This window comes from Cavia porcellus, unplaced genomic scaffold (assembly GCF_034190915.1).
Source record: "Cavia porcellus strain 051 isolate PalLab524CR breed Dunkin Hartley unplaced genomic scaffold, mCavPor4.1 scaffold_7, whole genome shotgun sequence".
NCBI classification, from domain to species: Eukaryota; Metazoa; Chordata; class Mammalia; order Rodentia; family Caviidae; genus Cavia; species Cavia porcellus.
Genome location: NW_026947490.1, coordinates 49,350,427 through 49,371,670, shown reverse-complemented (window position 1 = coordinate 49,371,670; position 21,244 = coordinate 49,350,427). Strand labels below are relative to the sequence as shown.

General features: G+C 41.4%; 1 protein-coding gene across 2 annotated transcripts; it reads right to left on the bottom strand.

Annotated features, from left to right (window-relative positions):
• Positions 1-5,887: 5,887 nt before the first annotated feature.
• Positions 5,888-12,745, bottom strand: Fcrla (Fc receptor like A). 2 transcript variants are annotated; one of them, XM_013149247.3, is made up of 6 exons: positions 12,610-12,745; positions 9,883-9,897; positions 9,447-9,650; positions 7,983-8,249; positions 7,226-7,510; positions 5,888-6,403 (listed from the first exon to the last, which is right to left on the bottom strand). In XM_013149247.3, the coding sequence occupies exons 1-6, from the start codon at positions 12,686-12,688 to the stop codon at positions 6,120-6,122; spliced, it is 1,134 nt and encodes a 377-aa protein (XP_013004701.1). In that variant the 5' UTR covers positions 12,689-12,745; the 3' UTR covers positions 5,888-6,119. The 2 variants fall into 2 exon arrangements, with proteins under 2 accessions (XP_013004701.1, XP_063109637.1); XM_063253567.1 differs by lacking the exon at positions 12,610-12,745 and adding an exon at positions 10,005-10,108.
• Positions 12,746-21,244: the final 8,499 nt, after the last annotated feature.

Below are 21,244 nucleotides of genomic sequence, written 5' to 3'. Positions count from 1 at the left end.
AACTTCCTCCTCTTATGCTGGCGGCCAACGTTCCACTTTGAATTCTCTTATAGCTTAGCTTACTTAATATGCTAGACCCCTTTAAAAATGCAAATGACTCTGAGGAAAAGCCATTGGTTATTTAAATTATGCAGGCCACTCACATGCTTCTTTGAGAGGTGGTTAGGAGAGATAGCTATGTAAGTCTTAAAGATAGAGAAGCTTTGGATAAGGTGCCCAGGAGTGGAGGAGGAAAAGAGCTAGTCACCAGGAGCAGAGATGATCTGCCATCTGCTTTAGGGAGTGGCCAGGCTGAGCATTGCTTCTGTGTTTTCCCACACTCTGCCTGATTGCTCATTTTGGGGCAGGTGGGGGGGCTCCCTACGTCATCCACAGCCTCCCCACTGACCTCCTGGTGTGACTTCTGCATGAGACCACCCTAAGAATGCCATGCAACTGGTGGTGGTCTCTTAGTCTGTACAGATGAATTCTAGTTTGGCTTCTCATCACTAGGAACACAGATTTCAGGCCCTTTACTGAACTCGGGAAGAAATTTGCCCAGGCCATAAATTCAAATGCAATATAGTCTGCCCTGAAAATCTCAGGAATCTATTTTAAAATTCATTATCTTACAGAGCTCAGGATTTGACTTGAGAAATATCATGTCCAACATTTCTTTATATTCTAGGCTTCCTCAGAATTTCCCCCAAATTGCATCTTCTTCTCCATCCAGAACTTTTCCTTAACAAAATGTTTTGGGAATTTTGGTGGAGGAGGGATGGTTATTTATTTATTCAGACAAAGTCTCACTGTGCCCTAGAACTCACTACATAGCCCAAGCTGGCCTCGAATTCCCTGCAGTGTCCCTGCCTGAGCCTCCCAAATGCTGGGGTTACAGGTGTGGACCGCCATGCACTGCACACCTACCAGAGTGTTAACTCTTTACTGCTTTACTGTGTTGAGAAAGTCAGCAATTATTGGTACATGAGGAATTCTTTGAAGCCTATCACAGCATAACTTCCAGGAAAAGATATGTCATCATTGATAAGGATTCTGGTAAATAAAAGGCATCCTGTGATGATAGCGATAATAGAATAATTCTGCTGTAGCCATGATAATGATACCAGCTCACTGTGATGGTCATGAGTTTCATGTCCTGGTATGTGGCAGACACCATGCTGAGTGCTGCAAGGGTATGACTTCATTTAACCCTCACACAGCCCTTCAGGGGAGGATTATTATTATCTTTATTTTACATCTGAGAATTCAGGGTGACTGAATCTCCAGAATCTGCTTTCTTATCTCTCTTGTCATGGATTCAAGGTGCTGCTCAGGGCATGCTGTCTGCCTTTCAAGGCCTTTCTCTTGTTTTCTTATTCCTCTATCTTCTACACTGTCATTCTTCTCCCCTCCACATAAGCATCCACCGTATCCATATAGTGTTTAAGTGTGTCCTTGAATATGTGCATTCATTCCTCCTGGAAAAATTTTAGTATTATTAATTTACATAAATGACATAGTGATCTAGATATTATTTTCTCTCTTTTTTATTGCTGGTGGTATTAGGTATTTAACCCAGGGCACTGTGCCACATCCCTAGACATTTTAATTTTTTTTTTTAAATTTTGAGATAGATTCTTTCTAAGTCATTCGGGCTGGGTTTATACTTGCCATCTTCCTATCTCAGCCTATCAGAGTTCTGGGATTATAGACATGGCTTCTTTATACTTTTAAAGTGACTCCTCTGTGCTTAAGATTCATTCATATTGCTCTACATGCATCTCATTTATTGCTCTGTCTGTCCTAATATTCCAACGTGTGTTTCCTTTATACTGGCCTTTGTCTACATAATGGTTGCTGGCCTTTCATCCCCTTCCATAGACAGTGCCACAGTGAACTAATTCTTAGTGTGTATAATGAAGGCTGAATGAACTATAGTACTATATGTGAAGGGCTTAGGACAGGACTCAGCACAGAGGTTAATGAGGCTGTTATAGGATATAAGGGTACTAGAATCACCTTTGGAAGTTTCTAGGTTATTTCTGTCCTGAGCAAAGAACTGGTCATGATGAATAAGGAGCGGATGACGGGCTAAAGGGAGGGGAGGGAAATGGGAAAAAAAGAAAGCAAGATAAATTACATACAGATACAAATTCTCTATGATACATGTTATTATTATGTGTATCTAAAATGTACCAATAAAATTTTTCAAAATACCATTTGTTATGGTTTAGCTCTAAAATGCACCCCCAAGTCTCCTGTGTGTGGAAGATGATTAGGGATGCTATAGTCATCAGTGGATTCATCTGTTGATGAGTTCATACCTGAACGTGCTATTGGGAGGTAGGAGAGGGGTCACTCAGTGTGTGATCTTGAAGGGTGTGTTCTGCTCTCCCGCTTCTCCCTTCTCTCTCTGCCTCTTGGCTGCCATGACTTGAGCAGGTTTCCTCTGTCTTGCCTCCCACCATTCTGTTCCTACCTAGGAAGTAATGGATTGTGAACTAACTGTAAGTTTTGGGGATTTTGTGGGTGTTGGGGATTTTACCTCAGCCACAGGAAATGTGGCTGAGCCAGTACTACCTCACAATTGTTGCTTGTCTGGCTCAGTATTTTGCTTGATTTCTCTTCATAGCATTTTGTCATCCCCAAACATTATTTGTATGTGGTAGATAGAACACATGCTAAGTACGTGTTTGCAGGCTAGAGAAAGTCTAGTTGGGCCCAGTTTCTCCTAGCATCTTAGACATGTTAGACAGGAGAGTGGCAAGTTCAAGGCCAGCCTGGGCAACTTATGAGACCCTGTCTCAAAATAAAAAATAAAAAGCACTGGGGATGTGGTTCAGTAGTAAAGGACTGAGCAGGTTATTAGGAGGTGAGAGCTAGTTGAAGGAAGTGAGTCATTGGGGCATGACCTTGGGGAAGTTGGGCCCCAAGTCTGGCATTCTTCCCCAGGTTTCTGCTTTCCCAATGCCATGAGCTGAGCAGCTTTCCCTTGCTACACCCTTTCATCTGCCTTGGAACGAGTCAACCAAAGATAAATATCTCCCCCCCCCCACTTCTCCCTCTCAGTCTCCCTCCCTCTCTCCCTGTCCTTCTCCTTCTCCCTCTCTCCATTTTCCCTCTCTTTCCTTTCTTCCTTTCCTGATGACTTAATCCAGGGCCTTTGCAATGAGCTACATCCCTGTCGTTTTTCAAGACACACTTGCAAATTGCTAAGCTGCCCAGGCTGGGCTCATGCTGGGCCCATGCTCCTGGTTCAGCTTCCCCAAGTGCTAGAATCACAGGTGTGCCCCACCATGCCAGACTCTAATTCTCTTTTAAATAGTGTTCAATATATAGCTTATATCCTTGATTGCATTTTTGTTCAATATATTGTATTATTAATTTTTTAATTCATCATTTTTCATATCTCCCTATACTGTTGCCATGTTTTCCTGGTTGTTTTGGTTTTTTGTTATTGTTTCTTTTTTCCTGTATCAGATTATTTGTACAAAGAGCACAGGAGGACACCAGCCCCGGGCAGACAGCAGCCCAGGTGTCATTCCAGTCCTTCTATCTTCACATTGGCAGCCAGAGGTTTTTACTAAGGAGCTTTTGTACACTGGGCATCTGGACACCCTGAGGAGCAAACCCAAGCTGGACCCAAAGTCAGAGATGCAGACTTGGCCTCGGCTAGCAGAGTTGCTTTTGGCATTGTGAGCATAAGCATGCTTTCTTCGCTTGGGTGAGTGATGCAGGCCAGTTGATGGAGTTTGTTGCTGATACTCTTTGGGATCTTGGACTTATTTTTCTTGGGCTTTATAACAGCCTTCATAGCCTTGGCATGCACACCGATGGCCTTAACTTAGTTTGCCTGCATTTTTTTAGCCCCCTTTTTTTTTGTGCTTCTTGTCAAAGTGCACATTCCTTAGGAACCCAAGGTTACCTCCTTAAAAGATTCATGTCTTTGTGATTCAGGTTTCCTGATGCTATTTCTGTATCATTTTCAGGACTGGTTCTATTTCTGTGGCTCTTAAAATTTGTCCATGTTTGCACTATAATGTATGACTCCTGGTTGTTTTTGTTTCAAAAGTTTTTGTTCTTTTTTGGTAGATATTAGTTTTTCATTTCTGTAAGATTTTAAACTTTTTAAAGTATGTGCTATTTTTCCGTTTGCATTTAATTGAGAGTGACTCAATCTCATTAGAGTCAAGATAGTGAACTGTCTTTCAAGATCTTTCCCTAGGCCCCTGGCCTCTCAGTCCAGTACCCCAAGGTGGGCTGATTATTTTGTAGCTGTTTAGAGCATCACATCACATTTGTTCACTTAGCCAGCTGGCGATTTGGTCTAAGTGTTTGTTTCTGGTTGCTTTGCTGTTTCTGTTCCTTCATTCTCCCCTGAGACAAAACTTTCTTAAGTAAACAGTGGAAAAATCTTTTTACAGTTTTTTTTTTAAATTCTCACTATGTAGTTCAGACTGACCTGGCACACACAGCAATCCTCCTGCCTCTGCCTCTTGAGTGCTGGGATTCAAGCATGTACAATTTCTCTTCATGGGAGAAGATACTTTTGTTTATAGCTGTGTACCACCATATCTACTTTTTTTTTTTTTTTTTTAATCGGTACCAGGGATCGAACTCACGACTGCCTGCTTGGAAGGCAGGCACTTATGCCACTGAGCTAAATCCCCAGCCCACTTTTTTGTCTTTTTGAGACAGGGTCTCTCTATGCAGTTCAGGCTGGCCTTGAGCTCACTTTGTAGCCCATGCTGGTCTGGAACTCACAATGATCCTCCTGCCTCAGCTTCCCGAGTGCTGGGATTATAGGCATGAGCCACCACGCCCGGCCACCATATCTACTTTTTAAAATACATTTTTATTAGTGCATTTTAATTTTACAATACATTGGACTTCAATGTGCTATTTTCATGCATACATGTGATATGTTTTTGCCATATCCATCCTCTCTTTTACTCCCCCTAACAGCAAGTCTTAATGTGGGGCTAAGGGTAATGCATATATTCATAAGGCCCCAGGTTCAATCCCAAGCACCACAAAAGAAAGAAAGACAAAAGAAATGGCACAAAAGAAGGCCACAGTGGGAGACATCATTGCATAATTCAGGATGTAAAACATTCACTGGAGGAGGCCATTATAACATTGTATGCTAATTCGTTAACCAAAGATTACTGCAGGGTTTGCCAGCCTGGCCCTCACTGGGTGAGAAATTAGTTCTCACAGCTGCAGAGACTGTGAGAAGTCCAAGATTAAGTTGCACAAACAAATTTGGTGTCTATGAGGGCTTAATTTCTAATTCAGAGACATTACTTTCTTGCTGCATCCTCCCATAGCAGAAGAGCAGCCTAGCTATGGGTGATCTCTTCTATAAGGGCACCAATCCTAATCATAGGGGCTCTGTCCTCATGATATAATCACTTGCCAAAATCCCCATTTCTTAACACCAACACCTTATGGGTTAGAATGTCAACATATGAATTTTAAGGGAAAACCAATACTCAGACCATTGCACCATCTAAATACTAGCATGTGATTAACACTGACTGAAGGAAGCTGGGAAGGGAGAGTAATGACTAGAGTAGCAAAGGCTGTCACCAGAACTTAACATCAGCTTCATTAGGGTGGGGTTCCCCTCTCGGCCATTCCACCCTGAACATACGCAGTCTCCTCTGTTAGGATGGGATTTCTCAACTTGGGCATCACTGACATTTGAGATAGATAACCTTTCGTTGGGGGAGGGACTGTTCTGTACTTTTATAGGAGAGTTAGCAGCATCCTTGGCTTCTTTTACAACATGCCAGGAGCGTAGGCATGTGAGGACTAAGTTGCCCCAGGGAATATTGCTGTGTTAAATCCACTTGCATGACTTCTCTTTCAATCACCAGATTTTGGTGGGGGCAATGAAAGCAAATTCTTGGTCCAGACAGAGCAGATTTATTTTGTCATGTTCAGAGAACACAAGTTAGAACTGAACTCCAACTATCACTTTGTACACATTTATTTATACTCACCTGCTTCATCCATTATTCTAACAAGATACTGGGACAACTTGTAAAACTATTCAGGCTTATGTGCAGGACAGAAAGAGAGCAATACAGTTGGATTTATGGAGAGCAGCTGAGCCCCATCATGGACAAGGGTTTTCATTTGGCAGGAGCCTTTGCAGTCTCAGGTTTCAGGCGGCCAGACAAGTCCCTCAGCTCCATGACCAGGTGACCAAGAAGAATGCGTACATCCTGCATATGTTTGAGGAGAATTCCCATCTGGTAATGCAGGTGAGGATCTGGAGAGGAAAAGACTGGGGGCTCAGAAGTTGGGGGTGCTACTGGAGGCACAGGCCTGGGAGGTTCTGTAGAACTTGTTTCTGGACCAGCTGATTTCTGAGAAGTTGGGTTCGAGGTTGGAGATGCAGGAGAGCTGGGGGGACCTGGATGGTATCAGGAGACACACGTAAGAGTGGTGTTGCACTCTGAGCCTACCATCATGTCAGTCTTTCTTGTTCTCTGAAAGTTGCTGTGAGGCCTAAAGGCAGCGGGACTTGAGGACCCCAGTGGCTCTCCTAACCCAAGAGCTTGGCTACCTGTTCTCTAGTGATTAAACTCAGCATTATAAAACTATCACTATTAACCAATTCCTCCTCTTATAAGACAATTTAACTGGTCATCGGTCAACTTCATCGTATATGACATTAGCCTAATTCCTCATCCCTGTGCTAGCCTTCAGCTTTTTGAAGGCATCCATGCCAGTCCCCTGAGCAACCTCCTATCCAGAATGAGCACCTGTAGGCCCTTCCATTATGACACGGCTTCCTGACATGGCTTCAAGCCTCATTACCCTGGACAATTCCTGTAGGTGTGTTTAAGGTCAAGTACAACTTTCTTAATGTCAACTCCAAGAATTTACCACAAATGCTGTCCCTAATTCTAGATATAATATTTTTATAAAACCCCAGAGGTTTTATAAGAATAAATGTAGGTATCCTAAGGGAATGTAGGGATCCTAAATTCTGTGGGGCAGTCAGTATAGGGCTGGCTTGGGTCTTGGTCCTGTGGTATATGCACTATAGTCTAAGAGAGCTGTTCTCTATTGATGCTTTTTTCATCAAGGACCCTAGATTCTTGTTCCTGGTTCTTCTATGCCCTTTCTTCCCTTTCTTTCACTGAACACAAGCTCATGGGTTCAGTCATCCTGTCTCCCCTTTCACGGTTTCATGTGCACACCCATACCCACACCAAATGCAGGAACTTACCCTGCACCCTGACCTCCAGCTGGGGGCTGTGTTTCCAAACTTGGCTGTCCTCTGTGGCTGCCTCACACCAGTAGGACCCAGAGTGCTCTACTGAAGCTGTGGGGATCTGGAATTCCGAGGACAGAGCCCTGCTGCGCACTGTCTTCCCATCCTTGTAGAAGGAGAAGAGGAGGCGGCTGGCTGACCTCTGCGGGGTCAGCTTTGTCTGACAGTTCAGAGTTACTGGGCTTCCCTCTTGAAGCTCAGCTGAGGGTGAGGCTCTGAGAACTGGGGCTGGAAAAAGTTCTGGGAGAAACACAGGCAAGAGAGATCAGCAATCTTATACTCAGAGTCCCACAGGAGGCAAAGCATCAGTACTTCCTTTCCGATTTCCATCAGGAATGGGCTTAGAAAGGTTCATTGGTATTTTTCAAGCTCATTCTCTCTCTCTCTCTCTCTCTCTCTCTCTCTCTCTCTCTCTCTCTCTCTCTCTGTCTCTCTGTCTCTCTCGGTATTCAGGACTAGAAAAGAGCCAGAGATGGGCAAATCTGACAATAATCCAGACACCCAAACTGCAAGTACCAGAAAGTGTAGATGTGGGTGGCAGGCAACTCACTGAACTCTGCACAGGGCTAATGACTTGAAGGGCAATGCTGAGATACTGCCTGCACCTTAAGGCTTTAACAATCTTTCCACTGCAGTTCCAACGAAGACAGTTCTGGGCACCCAGTCCCTGGTTACCCAATTCCACCAGAGCAGCATGACCTCTAGCTCTTACCTTGGACTGTGACAGTTATGGGAGATGCTGTCTCTGGGCTTCCAGGACCTGGGCTCCTGAAGATGCCACTGCAGTGGTAGTGCCCGCTGTCTGTCTTTTGTACCACAGGTATGGAGAAGTCTCTGTTAGGTCCAGGGGGGCTCAGGGCTGAGCCATCTCGGTAGAATGTGACTTCAGTCAGTGGCCAGTCTTGCCAGGCCCGACAGCGTAGAACTAGTGGATCCCCTTCAAATATGGGGGCAGCTGGCCCTTGGAGGATCAGCCAGTCTGTGATCAAGAGCAAGAGCTAGGTATCAACCACTGTCTGCCTTGGGACCTCTCCATGTGATGCCCACAACAGACACCTAGACTTCTCCAAAGGTCGGGTAACTCTTACTTCTTAGTGCTCTGCCACCCTGCCCTCTGTCCCTTGAACTTTTCTTAGCAAAATCAAAGTTGTCTGCCCCTTGCTTTCCCTTGACCCCTACTCCCAGATAGAACTTGTAACCATAATATAATTTTTGCCTCCAGGTTGAAATTTAAGAATTATGAGCCAGGTGTGGCAGTGCATGCCTATAATCTCAGCACTCAGGAGGCTGAGGCAGGGGGATGGCAGCGAGTTAAAGGCCAGCCTGAACTACATAGTGAGACCCTATTTCAAAGAATTTTAAAAAGGAAAAAGAAACTTAGAGTTACACAGTGATGCCTTGGTTGTTGAACTCAATTTGTTCCAAATTAGTGTTGGAACACCAAAAAGTTCGAGAACTGAACATATTTTTCCCAAGTAAGAAATAATGGAAAAGCAAATGATTCATTCTGAGGCCTCAAAATTATACTTATAAGTTCATTTTCCCAGGACTTTAACAAATTTTACAATATCTTTCTTCAACTCTATAGTAGTTCTAACTCTATAGTAGTTCTATGCTTTAGTGCTGGCATCGTCAACATACTTTGGCGTTGTGGTTACGATATTTTACGCAAATAAAATGCGAAAAAAAAAAAGCACACATGTTTCAATGCACCAACACAAATACCATCTGTTGGCTGGGTGTGAGCCCACTTAGATGGAACTGTCATCCCCCTGTGTCTGTGGTGAGATGCAATGCATGACTCCCAGCCCTTACAGGTTTTTTTGAGTTGGATTTTCAGTTCAGCTATGAGCAGAGTTACAAACACTGAGCAGATTTGTTTTTCAAACTTTGCTCTTTGAGTAGTGGAAAGTGCGAGCATGGAGCCATTCAACAACCAAGGTATAACTGTATGTTTCTCACCACCTCCCTCTGACCTCCAAGGCTGACCCAGTTTTGAATATAGAAGTAATTCTCTAAGGCCTAAGACTGAAGGCATCCTGACTGCAGGGGGGGGCGGGATGGAGATGGGGAAGAAAGTACCTCAACCCGTGGTCAGTTTCCTGAGGGCACTTTTCAGGGCCAGCGGTGGTGCTAAAAAAGGGGTTGGGACACTTAGGCTTTCCCAGGACCTCACCATAGGACACGATCAGATGGAAGGGTTCGCTGAATGTGTAGCCCTTGACCTGAAAGCCAGCGTCCTCTGTGCCCGTCACCGTCACATCATCACTGGTGTGGCAGCTGCTCTCCTTGGTGCTGACAGACCCTTCACACTGCACAATCTCCAGGACGGCAGCTGAAGAGGGCATGGATGAGGGGCAGCCAGAAAACGATGCTGGAGCTTAGAAAAAGGACAAGAAATGACCCTCTGCGAGGGTTTATTTTCTCTCCAGGGGGAATCATCCTTTCAGAGCAAGAAAAGGAAGATATCAAATACATCACCCCACAAGAGCCCTCTGGGTCTCTCAGGAGGATGCTTTTGGCCTTGGCTTGCTGGTGGCCAGGCACTATCAGGGAAAGGACTGCGGTTTAGGGAAGGGGAAAGGAAGAGAGTGAAGGAAGGGTGAACTCACCAGCATGACATCCACCTGTTGGCGCAGGAAATCAGAGGTCAAAGACAGCCGTGACCCCAGACCAGCAGGCATAGAAAGAGGGAAAAATAGACATCAGAGTCTAACATCCACGGGTTGCTTACCGTGAACTACAACTGTCAGCACTTTTGTGTATTGTCTGAGGTTATCTTCACAAGCTTTCCAGGTATGTAATTCATCTCCATTTTGTAAATTTTAAAGCAACAGCCTTTAAAAAGGACATTTAAACATCTAAAGTTTCAAAACAGAATAAAGAATGGAGCAAGAGAGGGAGGTGTGTCTGAGCTCAAAGTCTGCCTGCATCAGTCCTCCGAGGTCCTGTGTGGACCTTCTTCCACGTTTTTACTTGTCCAAAGCTCACATGGCTCTTCAATCTAGAGTAGTCATCTAGGAAGGAGCTCTCAGTACTTCACTATGTCTCTCCTCCCCTTTGCTGTCCCATCAGGGCTTCAGTTTTCAGTGATCTGAACAGATGCCCTCCACCCCTTGAGCTTTCCCTAGCAGTGACAGCCCTGTCTCCATCCTCTCCTCTATCCCCTCACTGTATGATAACTATGGAACAGTTCTGGGCCTCTGTGCTGAAATATAGAGCTATAGATTTCCCACCATATCTCCTCCACCTGTCACCTGACTTCATGATTGACCCAAGCTAGGAAAATGTCACTTCTCCCTTCTCTGCAACTGCTCCTTGTCACCCTCGGTCCCTTTCACCTTCTTCCGGCCACCTAGCCATTCATTGGGGCTCAGTTCTTCACTGTCCTGTCCCACTGCCTCTGTCTTCTGCCACTCCCTTTGCCGTGAGACCCTTCTTTGACTTTGTCACTCCTCTTACCAAGTCTCCCTCTACTTCCCCATTCTCACCATGTCATACCAGGTGTTTTCTCTAGCTCTTCTCTTGGCTCTATTCACTACTCTGCTGCATCTTCTCAGTTCCCCCACTGTCACTCACCTGGGCTCTGCCTTATTTCCTTTTTAAAAATAAACTCTTATGGGCCACCAGCACTTTTTTAATTCTGCAAGCTTTATGCTTCACAAATGAGAAGACTGAATTTATAAATATTAAGAGTGACTTTTTCAAAGAGACATAGAACAAGTAACTTGAAGAGGGATTTGAAATGAGAATGCCTAATTCCAAGTCTACAGTTCTTGCCACAAACTAAAATGGTCTCTGCCCATAAATAGCTGTCAGTATAGTGGAAGACACAGGTATGGGAAAAGATTATTTCAACATGAAGAGAGATACCACAGGCAGCCAAGGTGGGTGGGGGGAGGGTTAACAAAGGCCACTTGGAGGAGATGCCACTGATGTTAGATCCTTAAGGATACTGAGAGGTCTTTAAGGGAAGGGAATGGGGAACAGTGAAGAAGCTCATCTCAGGCAGAAGTAGAAGATAAGCAAAACTTTGGAGACAGACAAGTGTCTAGAATGTGAAGGTGTAAATGTAAGCTGATTAAGGTTCATCAGAGCATAAGTCATGAGGCTTAGAAGGTGGCAGTAGACACTGAAGAAGCTTAATAGGTGCCAGGTTTGAGTGGCCTTTGTGTGCAATGATAGGAGTTTGGGCTGGGAGCCTGACTTTTGGAACTCAGGCTACAGAGCACAGAATTCATTCTAAGGACACCAGGCTGACAGAAGATTAGTTAGGCAGTTGTTGCACTTAGGACATGTGTTACACGACTTAGGACAGTGTTAGTGATGTTTCAGGGAATGAGTAGCTCTACGGTGAACACTGGAAGTAAAAATATACTAAACTTGATGCTCAATCAGATGCAAAGAATGAAAAAAAAAAAAATGGAAGAGGCCAGGTTATTTCTTAAGTTTCTGGCCTGGAGGCTGAATTGGATGCTGTTGCCATTGACTGAGCTCAGAAATAGTGAAAATAAATTAGAAGAGATAGAGGTTGGGATTACAGATGAGTCCCTTTCTGACCACATTTCACTGAGCTATCTGTAAGACCTGGAATCAGACGTGCCTGTATAAAGCTTGGAATGCAAAGGTGAAAGTCAAAAGCATGGTTACGGCTGAAGATGTAATTCAGGACCCTTACATACACAGTTATTTTGGCAAAATTTATACAAACAATAAGCTTATGAAGGACACTGTAAAAAGAAAGAAGAGTGGAGAGACGGTATAGAGAATACTAGCGCTTAAAGAGAAGAGGAGATGCTACCAAGGGACCATGAGAAACACAAGTAGTACAAGAGAAAAAAAATGGTGACATGGGAGCCAGTGAAACCAAGAGTGAAAAAAAAAAGCAATCACCAATGCCCAGTTCAGCAGAGAGGTCCAGCAAGATAAGAGCAGAAAGTGTCAAAGACCTGGAGGGGTATGGAGGTCATTGTGCCCTTTGCAAACCTGACTCCAGTGGAAGCCAGACTGTTAACACCGAAGGAGGAACAAGGAATGAGAAGTAGGGTCAGCAAGAGCAGAGCACGCTTTCAGGAAACTGAATCAGAAAAGTAAGAGTTGAGATTGTGGCTACAGAAAGTATTGCAGTTGGAGGAAATTTTTCAGGTGGACAAGGCTTAAAGATTTTGATATTCAGAAAGAGCCATTCAGTTTTGCACACCACACATTCTTATACCTCACTTTTTGTCTCCTTGAACAGTGACTCTTTGGCGAGACAAAGTCAGTCCATGTTTCTCCCTGTTGGGTCTTTCCCCAAAGCCAAGCATATTTCCACACTGACATTCAAGCATCTTACTTACCTGGTAACATCTGGGCTGCCCAGAGCATAACAGGGAACATGTAGAGGGCCCATGCTGTGAGCCCACAGCCCAGCTTCATGGCGACTACATTGAGGTCCCTAGTACCCCAACACACAGATTTTCTTCAACATGAAACCTCTCAAATTAGAAAAGAGGAAGTAATTCTAACTGTCTCATCTCCATGCACCTGTTGTCAAGTTTGTGATTGGCTTTCATTGTTCAGATTTGGCCAGGTTGATTCCAGCACTGCATACATTCTTAGGGTTATAGATGAAATGACAGAACTCTTAATTGTTCATGAATCACACACACACATACACAGAGCTCAGAGCCCTTTCAAAGCATGTAACTGTCTGACAGTCAGCTGGGTTTTTTGTGAATTCTGGGAAAAGCCAATGCAACAAGCATCCAGGTCACCAGTGAAGCAACAGGAAACAGGAGTAGGGAGGGAATAGGAGATGGGAAATTGCTTGAAGAAAAGCACTGGGGAAACCAGTGGTGAGAATCCAAGGGCTCTGCCTCATCTCTCCCCAAACTTTGTGTTTCTAATGACGAGAATGTAGCAGGGAATGGTTGGTAATGGCACCAAGGCAGATATCAGATTTATTTCCAGTAGGTTCTGACCATCCAAAACCTGAAGAAATTTGTGCACAAATTTCTCTAGAGTCAGCTCTCTGTTTCTACAGCGTGACACAGGCTGTTCAGTCTCAGTGGAAATCTGACTACAAGGCCATAGGAGTCCCTTGGGACCTAACAAAGGAAAAAAATTTCCAGAGGCCCTAGCAGCAAACCCAATGCTCAGGCTCATGGCCAAAGCTCAAGCCACTGATCCTGAGGAAATTAGAGACAGGAGGCATCAGATTGCTTAAGAAACCTGAGAACCCTCAGGAAAAAAGGCCATACAGAGCCTATGGCATCTCTCTCCAGCTCCAGCTGGCCTCCAGGGAACCACTGTCCCTGCTTTCTTTCACAGGTTTGCTGTTTGATTGACGTCTCTTTAGTGGCCGGCCCCCTGCTGCTTCTTTGCACAGTGCCCACACTCTCCCCTTCCCTGTCATAGCACCCACTGTGCCCTCAGTATGCTGTGTGGAGGGAGATGAGCCATCAGAATTGGGGGAAAGGCAGTCTTGCTTACAGGCAGAGGGAGGGACAATGTAAGCATTCAGCTGTGCAAAAATCAAAAGATGTGTATGGGCAAGAGAGAGCAGATCTTTCTGAGCCTAAAATAAACATTTAAAATAAATTTTCCACCATATGAGAAGCACGTGATTTTGTGCAGGAGGCCCCAGGGAACCTAGAGGTGCGGGGAGAGGCAGTGAGGCGCTTCAGCCTTGCAGCTGATATAATATGAAAGACCTAGCAACCTCAGAAGAGGAAGAAAAGTCTAGTGAGCCATAATGAAAAGTATAAATGAAATGTGTTTAGATGCGTCCTCACCCCTAAAACTCCATAACACAGAGACTAAGGGCTTCTTAGTCTTAAAAACCATAAAAGTCTTTGTCTTCTCGTGCTACTCCCTCCCTTAACCACACTTACCATCACATCTTCCCTGGAAAGAAGCCCTCCCCTCTATCATCTCCGTTAGTTATTAACAGGACCCCACCCTCAATTGAGAAAGCAAGAAGAAGGCTTGAGACCCTTGTGTGAAGATCATGATTTTTCAATCACCATAAATCCACTGGTAAATTTTTCTCAGGTGATCTATGAACTATTTAGAATAGGTGTGATTCTGTGGGGGCGGAGGGCAACACAGAATGACTAGGTGCTTACAGAGAGTAAGACTCAGTCTGCTGAGTTAGTTCTGCCAGTAGGATGACCTCAGAAATACTCACGGGGAGATGGAGCAACTCCCAGCTTTTATTCCAAGACCTGTCTGGCCTTTGATGCCCTCCTGGGCTATTCCTGGCTGTCACTAATAGGCAGATGCTTATCTTTTCTTTACTTTTAATTTAATAGGATACATATGATGTTAAGGTATAAAGAATAATAATGTGATGTTCACTATTGTACCTACAGATGAAAGAATAAATTAGTACCATTATTCTGAAGTACCATGTAGGTGCCTGTCTGATTACACTGTCTACCCGGCTCATCAATCACCACCCTGATCTTGAATTTATTGTGCCTGTTATTTCATAGTTGTATTAATTTTGTATTTTTAAACTTTCAGTGGAATCACTGAATTAATCTTTTACTAAGTCAACAGACTGTCCCTAAGTTCCAACCTGTCACTCTGAACAATTACAGCTAATGGATGACTACAAGGTGTTCCATCACATGATTATGTCAAAAATTACCCTACTATCAACGGACATATGAGTTATTTGCAGGTTTTTGCTGTTAAAAACTGTGTCTACACATGTAAATGACTTGTAGGTAGAAGAGTTTTTCTGAGATACACACAAGTGGATTTTTTTTTTTTTTTTTTTTTGAGACAGGGTATCTATGCAGTTCAGGCAGGCCTTGAGCTCACTTTGTAGCCCAGGCTGGTCTCGAACTCAAAATGATCCTCCTGCCTCAGCCTCCCAAATGCTGGGATTACAGGTGTGAGCCACCATGCCCAGCTACAAGTGGAATTTTCTACCTGACTTATAATAGTCTGAATGTTTTAAACATTTTTTTGTCTATTCTACGTACAGCAAATAATTTTCAATTCATGGCCTTATGTTTTTAAGATCACTTTATTGAGGTATATAAACACACATGAAGTGCACATATTTAAATTGTATGACCTTAATCTGAACAAAACCATAGCCACAATCAAGATAATAAACATACGAACTACTCCAGAGAATGAACGCCCTTTGTTATTCCTGCCTCCCCGTTCACCTTCCCCAGTCAGCTGTTAATTTGCTTCATCTCACTGTAGTTTGGGCCACATTTTCTGAGGTTTTATATAAATGAAGTCATACAGCATATTTTGAGGGGATCTGGCTACTTTCCCTCCATATAATTATTATTCATTATAATAATGATTTACTTCACATTTGACAAGGTAATTTTGCAAGTATTTCTACTGCACAGTAACACAAGGGTAACCTTACTGCTCAGGTAACAAATTTTGAAATAAGGTAACCAAATAAAATTATAAGTTTCTTTTAAAGTTAATTTTCTGGCAGTTCTAAAAGTTCTACAAAACCTCCTTAATCAGATTTTACTTTCAAGGACAAATTGATATTAACAGAACAAGTTAATAAACAATTATGAAACCTCTGTTTTGGTTTTTATTTTTATTTTTGATACTGGGGATTGAACTCAAGGCTCTGTGCAAGCTAGGAAGATGCTCTACCAATGAGCTATATTTCCAGTCCAAAATCTCTATTTTGTCCTAGAAAATAAGATTGACATTTATAAAAGTCTTCCATTTAACACATTATCAAACTGGATTCCTGAAGCAGAAGGTTAATATTCCCTCTGTTGATTAAAGGAGATGAGATGATTCCAGGTACCAATAAAAAAAAAAATAAAGATGGAACATCTCTGAGATTCCTTTTATTAGTTATGAAATGCTGTATTATTTTAGATTAGAAACTGAAATTTTATTGGTTATTATCATAAGCAAAGAGAAGGCCCATAGAGGCTTAATTTTACAAGCAAAAATCACATAGCATAATAGGATTTTACCTAACCATAGTGAAACAGTTTACATATAGCCTTGTACTTCCATGTGCTATTTACAGGGATACATGTTTATTATAGAAAATATAGAAAACACAGAAAAGGAAATAAATGAAAATCACTGCAAGTCTTCCACTTAGAGACTTCTTTTACTGGTAGTTGGGCTTATTTTCTTCTGGGTGTTCTTTCCTCCAAGGAGTTTGGGAAGGGGTGAAGGATACAGGCTATAGTGATATAATGAGAAGACTGTATGTATTGATAGAAAATAATAAGTTTTAATATGCATATTGCAAATATAATGTTTTCCAGTTTCCAGAAGTGTTTGTCCTTATTTTTCTTGCAAAGTGCAACCAAAGACCTTAGACATTATATAAACAACAAAAATAAGAGGTTCTCATGAACTAGAGAAGAAGGCTGATCAGCTAAGCACCGTGGGAGCTGAGGAACAGCAGGTGGTGGGTTCCCTGGGTTTTCTTTTGCTTTCTTCTCTTGTACCATGCCAGGGACACACATGCCCAGGACAGAGTTCTCATGGTTACATAGAAAGATGACCACAGTAGCCTGTCTCTTTCCTTCACTTTTTTTACAATGAAGTGTCAACGAACATATCCCTTCCAAGGACAGTAAGCAGGGCACTCGCTGATAAAGTCAAGAGCTTGAGAACACAAATAGTGAAGGAGGACAGCTTGTTCCCACCAGGCAGGAGGTACAGATATATTTGGTCTACCGGTCAGTCATGCCAGGGTCTCCAGAAACAAAGTCCAAGGCTTTGAGGCCACCAGACACAAAGGTCAGTGGAAAACTGGGAAAACAATAAGTTGGACTTCAAGGTTAAATAATCCTGCCATAGGCCATAGAGAGGTTGTTGGAAGGCTTCTGCTGCAACTGTTTGTTCTCTCATTTATCTTGGTGCACACTGAGCTTATTTTATTATTTGAAATACATTTTTCACTTGCAAAAAAATCCTGTCACCACAATAAACTTTGTCATTGTTATTATTGTCACCATTGATCTGGAAGGTAGGACAAGGGTAAGTTAAGATGCCACAAAGCTCAGTGTTCTACTGAGATGTGACTCTTCACTTGAATAAATGTTTCATAATGTCAAAAAAAGTGGATTCTGATTGTTTTGACAGTTTTTTCATTACTTTTTATGGAAAGATGTGCTTTGGAGCTCTTCCCTCATCTCTAATTTTTCTTTCAACACCAAGGTTTCCAAGAGCACGTGTTTAATGAAATCTTAAGAAATGAATTTTAATTACTCAAGAAACTCAGTGGCGGATGTGTAACCACAGAAAAGAAAGTGCAATTTTTCCAGCTGCATTAGAGGTAGTGATGATGTTCCTGATCATTTCACACAAATGATACAAATTTGCTGAAGAACTATCAACATTTATTTCTTAAATTTTTTAACATACATTTTGAAAGTAGTTATTCTAGCTAGCCTGCTGGTGTTAGAATAATCCTATGATCCCAGCAGTCTTTGGAGGCTGAGTCAGGCGAATCACAAGTCTGAGCTGAGCAATGGGCAATTCAGTAACTTAACAAGAATTTTGTCTCAAAAATGTTTTAAAGTTTATGGGTAAAGCTCAGTGTGAAGGACCTGTGTTCAATTCCCTGTAAAACACACACACACACACACACACACACACACACACACACACACACACACACAAACACTTCTGAGACAATGTAGCATACAGATGCAGAGTGTTTACCTTATCATAGTCTGAAGTATGACTCTTTATAAAAAAGACTGTTTTAAATTAATTTCTTTCATGTTTCTCCCAAGTTCTCTTGTGCATGTACAAATCTCTTGTTCATGTAATTACTGATAATGTATGACCTCCATTACCGGAAGAAGAAATTTACAAACAGATAATTAATACCTGCTTTCTATCTGTGACATCAGATGCCTCACATAGAAACCCAGCCAAGTTAATACAAATAGTGGCTTGCTTTTTTTTCTTCAAATTCACAGAATTAAATAATGTCTTTGGAATTTCATCGTGTTGAATTTGAAATATTTTATACAGTTCAAAATTTTAACCTTCAAGATAAAATGATTTTTATAATGATAATAGAAACACAGATTTTGCATTTTGACAGTAACAACATTCTTACTAAGTTAGGAAACTACAGAGCAGAGATGTATTTGAATGAATTGTGTGCACACACAGCCAATCATTAGTATGTATTAAAATAAGTGCCAATACCCTACCAATCAATATATAAGTTCTAGGGCCAGGGATTTAGCTCAGCAGCATAAGTGCCTGCTTTGTAAGTGTGTAGTCATGAGTTCAATCCCCGGTACCAAAAAAAATTGATATATATATATATATATATATATATATATATATATATATAATTTATATATATATACATATATGTGTATATATACATATATGTATATATATATGGATGTTTTAGTCTAGCTGTATGTTTTTTCTTTTCATTGACCATAATTAGTTGGGAATTGGAAATTAGAAAAATTGGAACTTTAGAAAACTTCTTTACAAACCCACAAGTGACATATTGCTTTATTTTATACATCTTTTAAATCTTACTACATCTTTTATTCAAAAACATCATTTAAAAATCAACAACATATTTGATAAATTTTACCTTCTGAGTTCATCATAGAAAATTACTCTGAATAAAGGGGGAAAGGCACTTACTTGTGAAAATACAAAGGTTTGAATATTTCACTTTGCAAAAACAGAATTTTGACTCAGTTTAGTAGAATTTTCTAAGCTTCCCATGTACCACAGCCCTTCCACAGAGTGTATTTTCTAATCTAAACTATCACAATTTCCAGCTGGGCACATGCTTGTAATCTCAGCACTAGGGAGGCTGAGGCAAGAAGATCGCTATGAGTTTGAGGCCAGTCAAGGCTACATAGTCAGTTCAAGGCTTGCCTGAAATGAATAGTGAACCTCTGTCATGAAAAATCAATTTTAAAAAATGAAATGAAATAAAATAAGATGTCACTGAAAGGGTTTTGGTCCAGGCCGGACACTGTAGCCGGTAAAGTCAAGGAGCTTCTATCTCCCCCACCCCTAGGAATCTACCTCTGATGCCAGACTAGTGCCAATGGGTTACCTGTGCATCCCTAATGCCCCCTCAGGCACCAACCCATTACTTAAGGTACAAATAGGCCCCCACTCCACGTGTTCCATGGAGAGACTGCCGACCCCGGGGTGGAGATGCCACACCCCAGGGGGTCAGGGTGTCTCTCCCCACATTCTCAAAATAAAGGTCATTTATATTTCATACTTCTTATCTTTTCAGCCACCGTCGGTCCCCCACAGTTCTATCAGTCACAATTTCCAATTCCATAATTACAAATATAACTTAAAACACATTAAACATTATGAGAAAAATGAAGACTAATTATACTACATATAGTATTATACTTTAAAAAACTATACTGGTCAGGAAAATACTATAATAGTGTCATGGTATTAAAAACATACAAAACTAAAACAAGAATAAAAGATTATATAGAAGATGTTCTCTAACCACAGTGTAATCAAGCTAAAAGTTAATAATGGACAAGAGAAAAAATTTTAAATGGTTAGAAAGTAAATAACATAGTTCTAAGTAGTCCATGTGCCAAAAATGTCTCAAAGGAACCAAAACAAATGAAAATAAAGTTACCACTTATCAAAATGTGTAGGACACAGTTAAAACAATATTGAGAAGGAAATGTATAGTAATAACTACATCCAGCAGACATAAAAATTTCTGATCAATAATCTAAACTCCCACTTTGATCTGGAAAAAAGCAAGATAGACTTAAAGCAAGAAGGAAGGAAATAAGAAAAAGCAGAAAATAAAAAATAAAAGCGGTAGAAAAATCAGTGAAACAAAAAGTAGGGAAATTGGTTTTGCTGAAAAGATCAATAAAATTGGTAAATATCAAAGTGAGGACAGAGAGTGAGAGAACATGCCATACATTACCAGTATACCTATGAAACTCAGAAATCAACGTAAAACTCGAAGATATCAAAAGAAGAATAATGGAGTACTGCAACTTTATATTCATAAATCCAAGGTTGACAATTTAGATGAAATAGATTAATTCCCAAAAAAACACAAATATCCTAGTGTGGTGGCAAACACCCATAATCTCAGCACTCTGGAGGCTGAAGTGGGAGGATTGTCTCAAGTTCAGTGCCACCTGGACTATGTGTGAGAATCTGTCTCAAACATTTCAGAGAAAGTTCTGATAAATAAGAATAATAAAGCCCAATAATTTAATTTTTAAAAAAGCACAAGCAGGGGATTTAGCTCAGCAGCATGAGCGCCTGCCTGGCAAGTGCTAGGTCATGAGTTTGATCCCCAGTACAAAAAAAGAAAAAAAAATGCACAAACTACCACATTTCACTCAAAATGACACAGAACATTAAACAGCTTTAGAATTAAAAGAGAAAATAATAATTTTAAAAGTCCTCACATTAAAAAGAAATTTCCAAAACCCAGATTATCTCACTGGAGAAGTCCACCAAACACTTTGAAAAAGAACAGCAATTCTACACAACCTCTTTCAGAATATAGAGAAGAGAACATATCTCAATTTATTTTAGGAAGTTATTTTATGCTGACACGAACCCAAAGAATACACTGTATTTTTAAGTGCCTTCCCAAAATAGACCTGGGCCAAACACAAATATCGACTTCACGTTCACACACACACATGCACACACTTCTTCTCATGAATAGAGATGCAAAACTTTCCTTAACAAAGTATTAACAAATGCAATTTAGTAAAAATAAAAATAATTATACTCAATAGCTGAATGGCATTTATTTCTGAAATGCAAAAGTGGTTCAGTATTTTGAAATCAATGCAATCTGCTGATTTAAAAGACAAAAGAAAGAAATTCACAGGATCCAAAAAACTAAATAAAAAAAAATCAATAAAGTGGAACAGGGTGCTGCTCAGTGGCAGAGCACTTGCCTAGCATGAACAAGGGCCTGAGTTCAACCCCAAGCACAATCGCTAAAAAAAAAGC

Excerpts from the sequence above, each read along its gene's own strand:
- Fcrla (XM_013149247.3), bottom strand. The coding sequence starts at position 12,688 with ATGAAGCTGGGCTGTGGGCTCACAGCATGGGCCCTCTACATGTTCCCT. Across the intron at positions 8,250-9,446 it reads CCATCTGATCGTGTCCTATG|ACTGGCTGATCCTCCAAGGG; the intron begins GTGAGGTCCTGG and ends TCTTGATCACAG. Across the intron at positions 6,404-7,225 it reads GCTGGAGGTCAGGGTGCAGG|GTCCCCCCAGCTCTCCTGCA; the intron begins GTAAGTTCCTGC and ends GATACCATCCAG.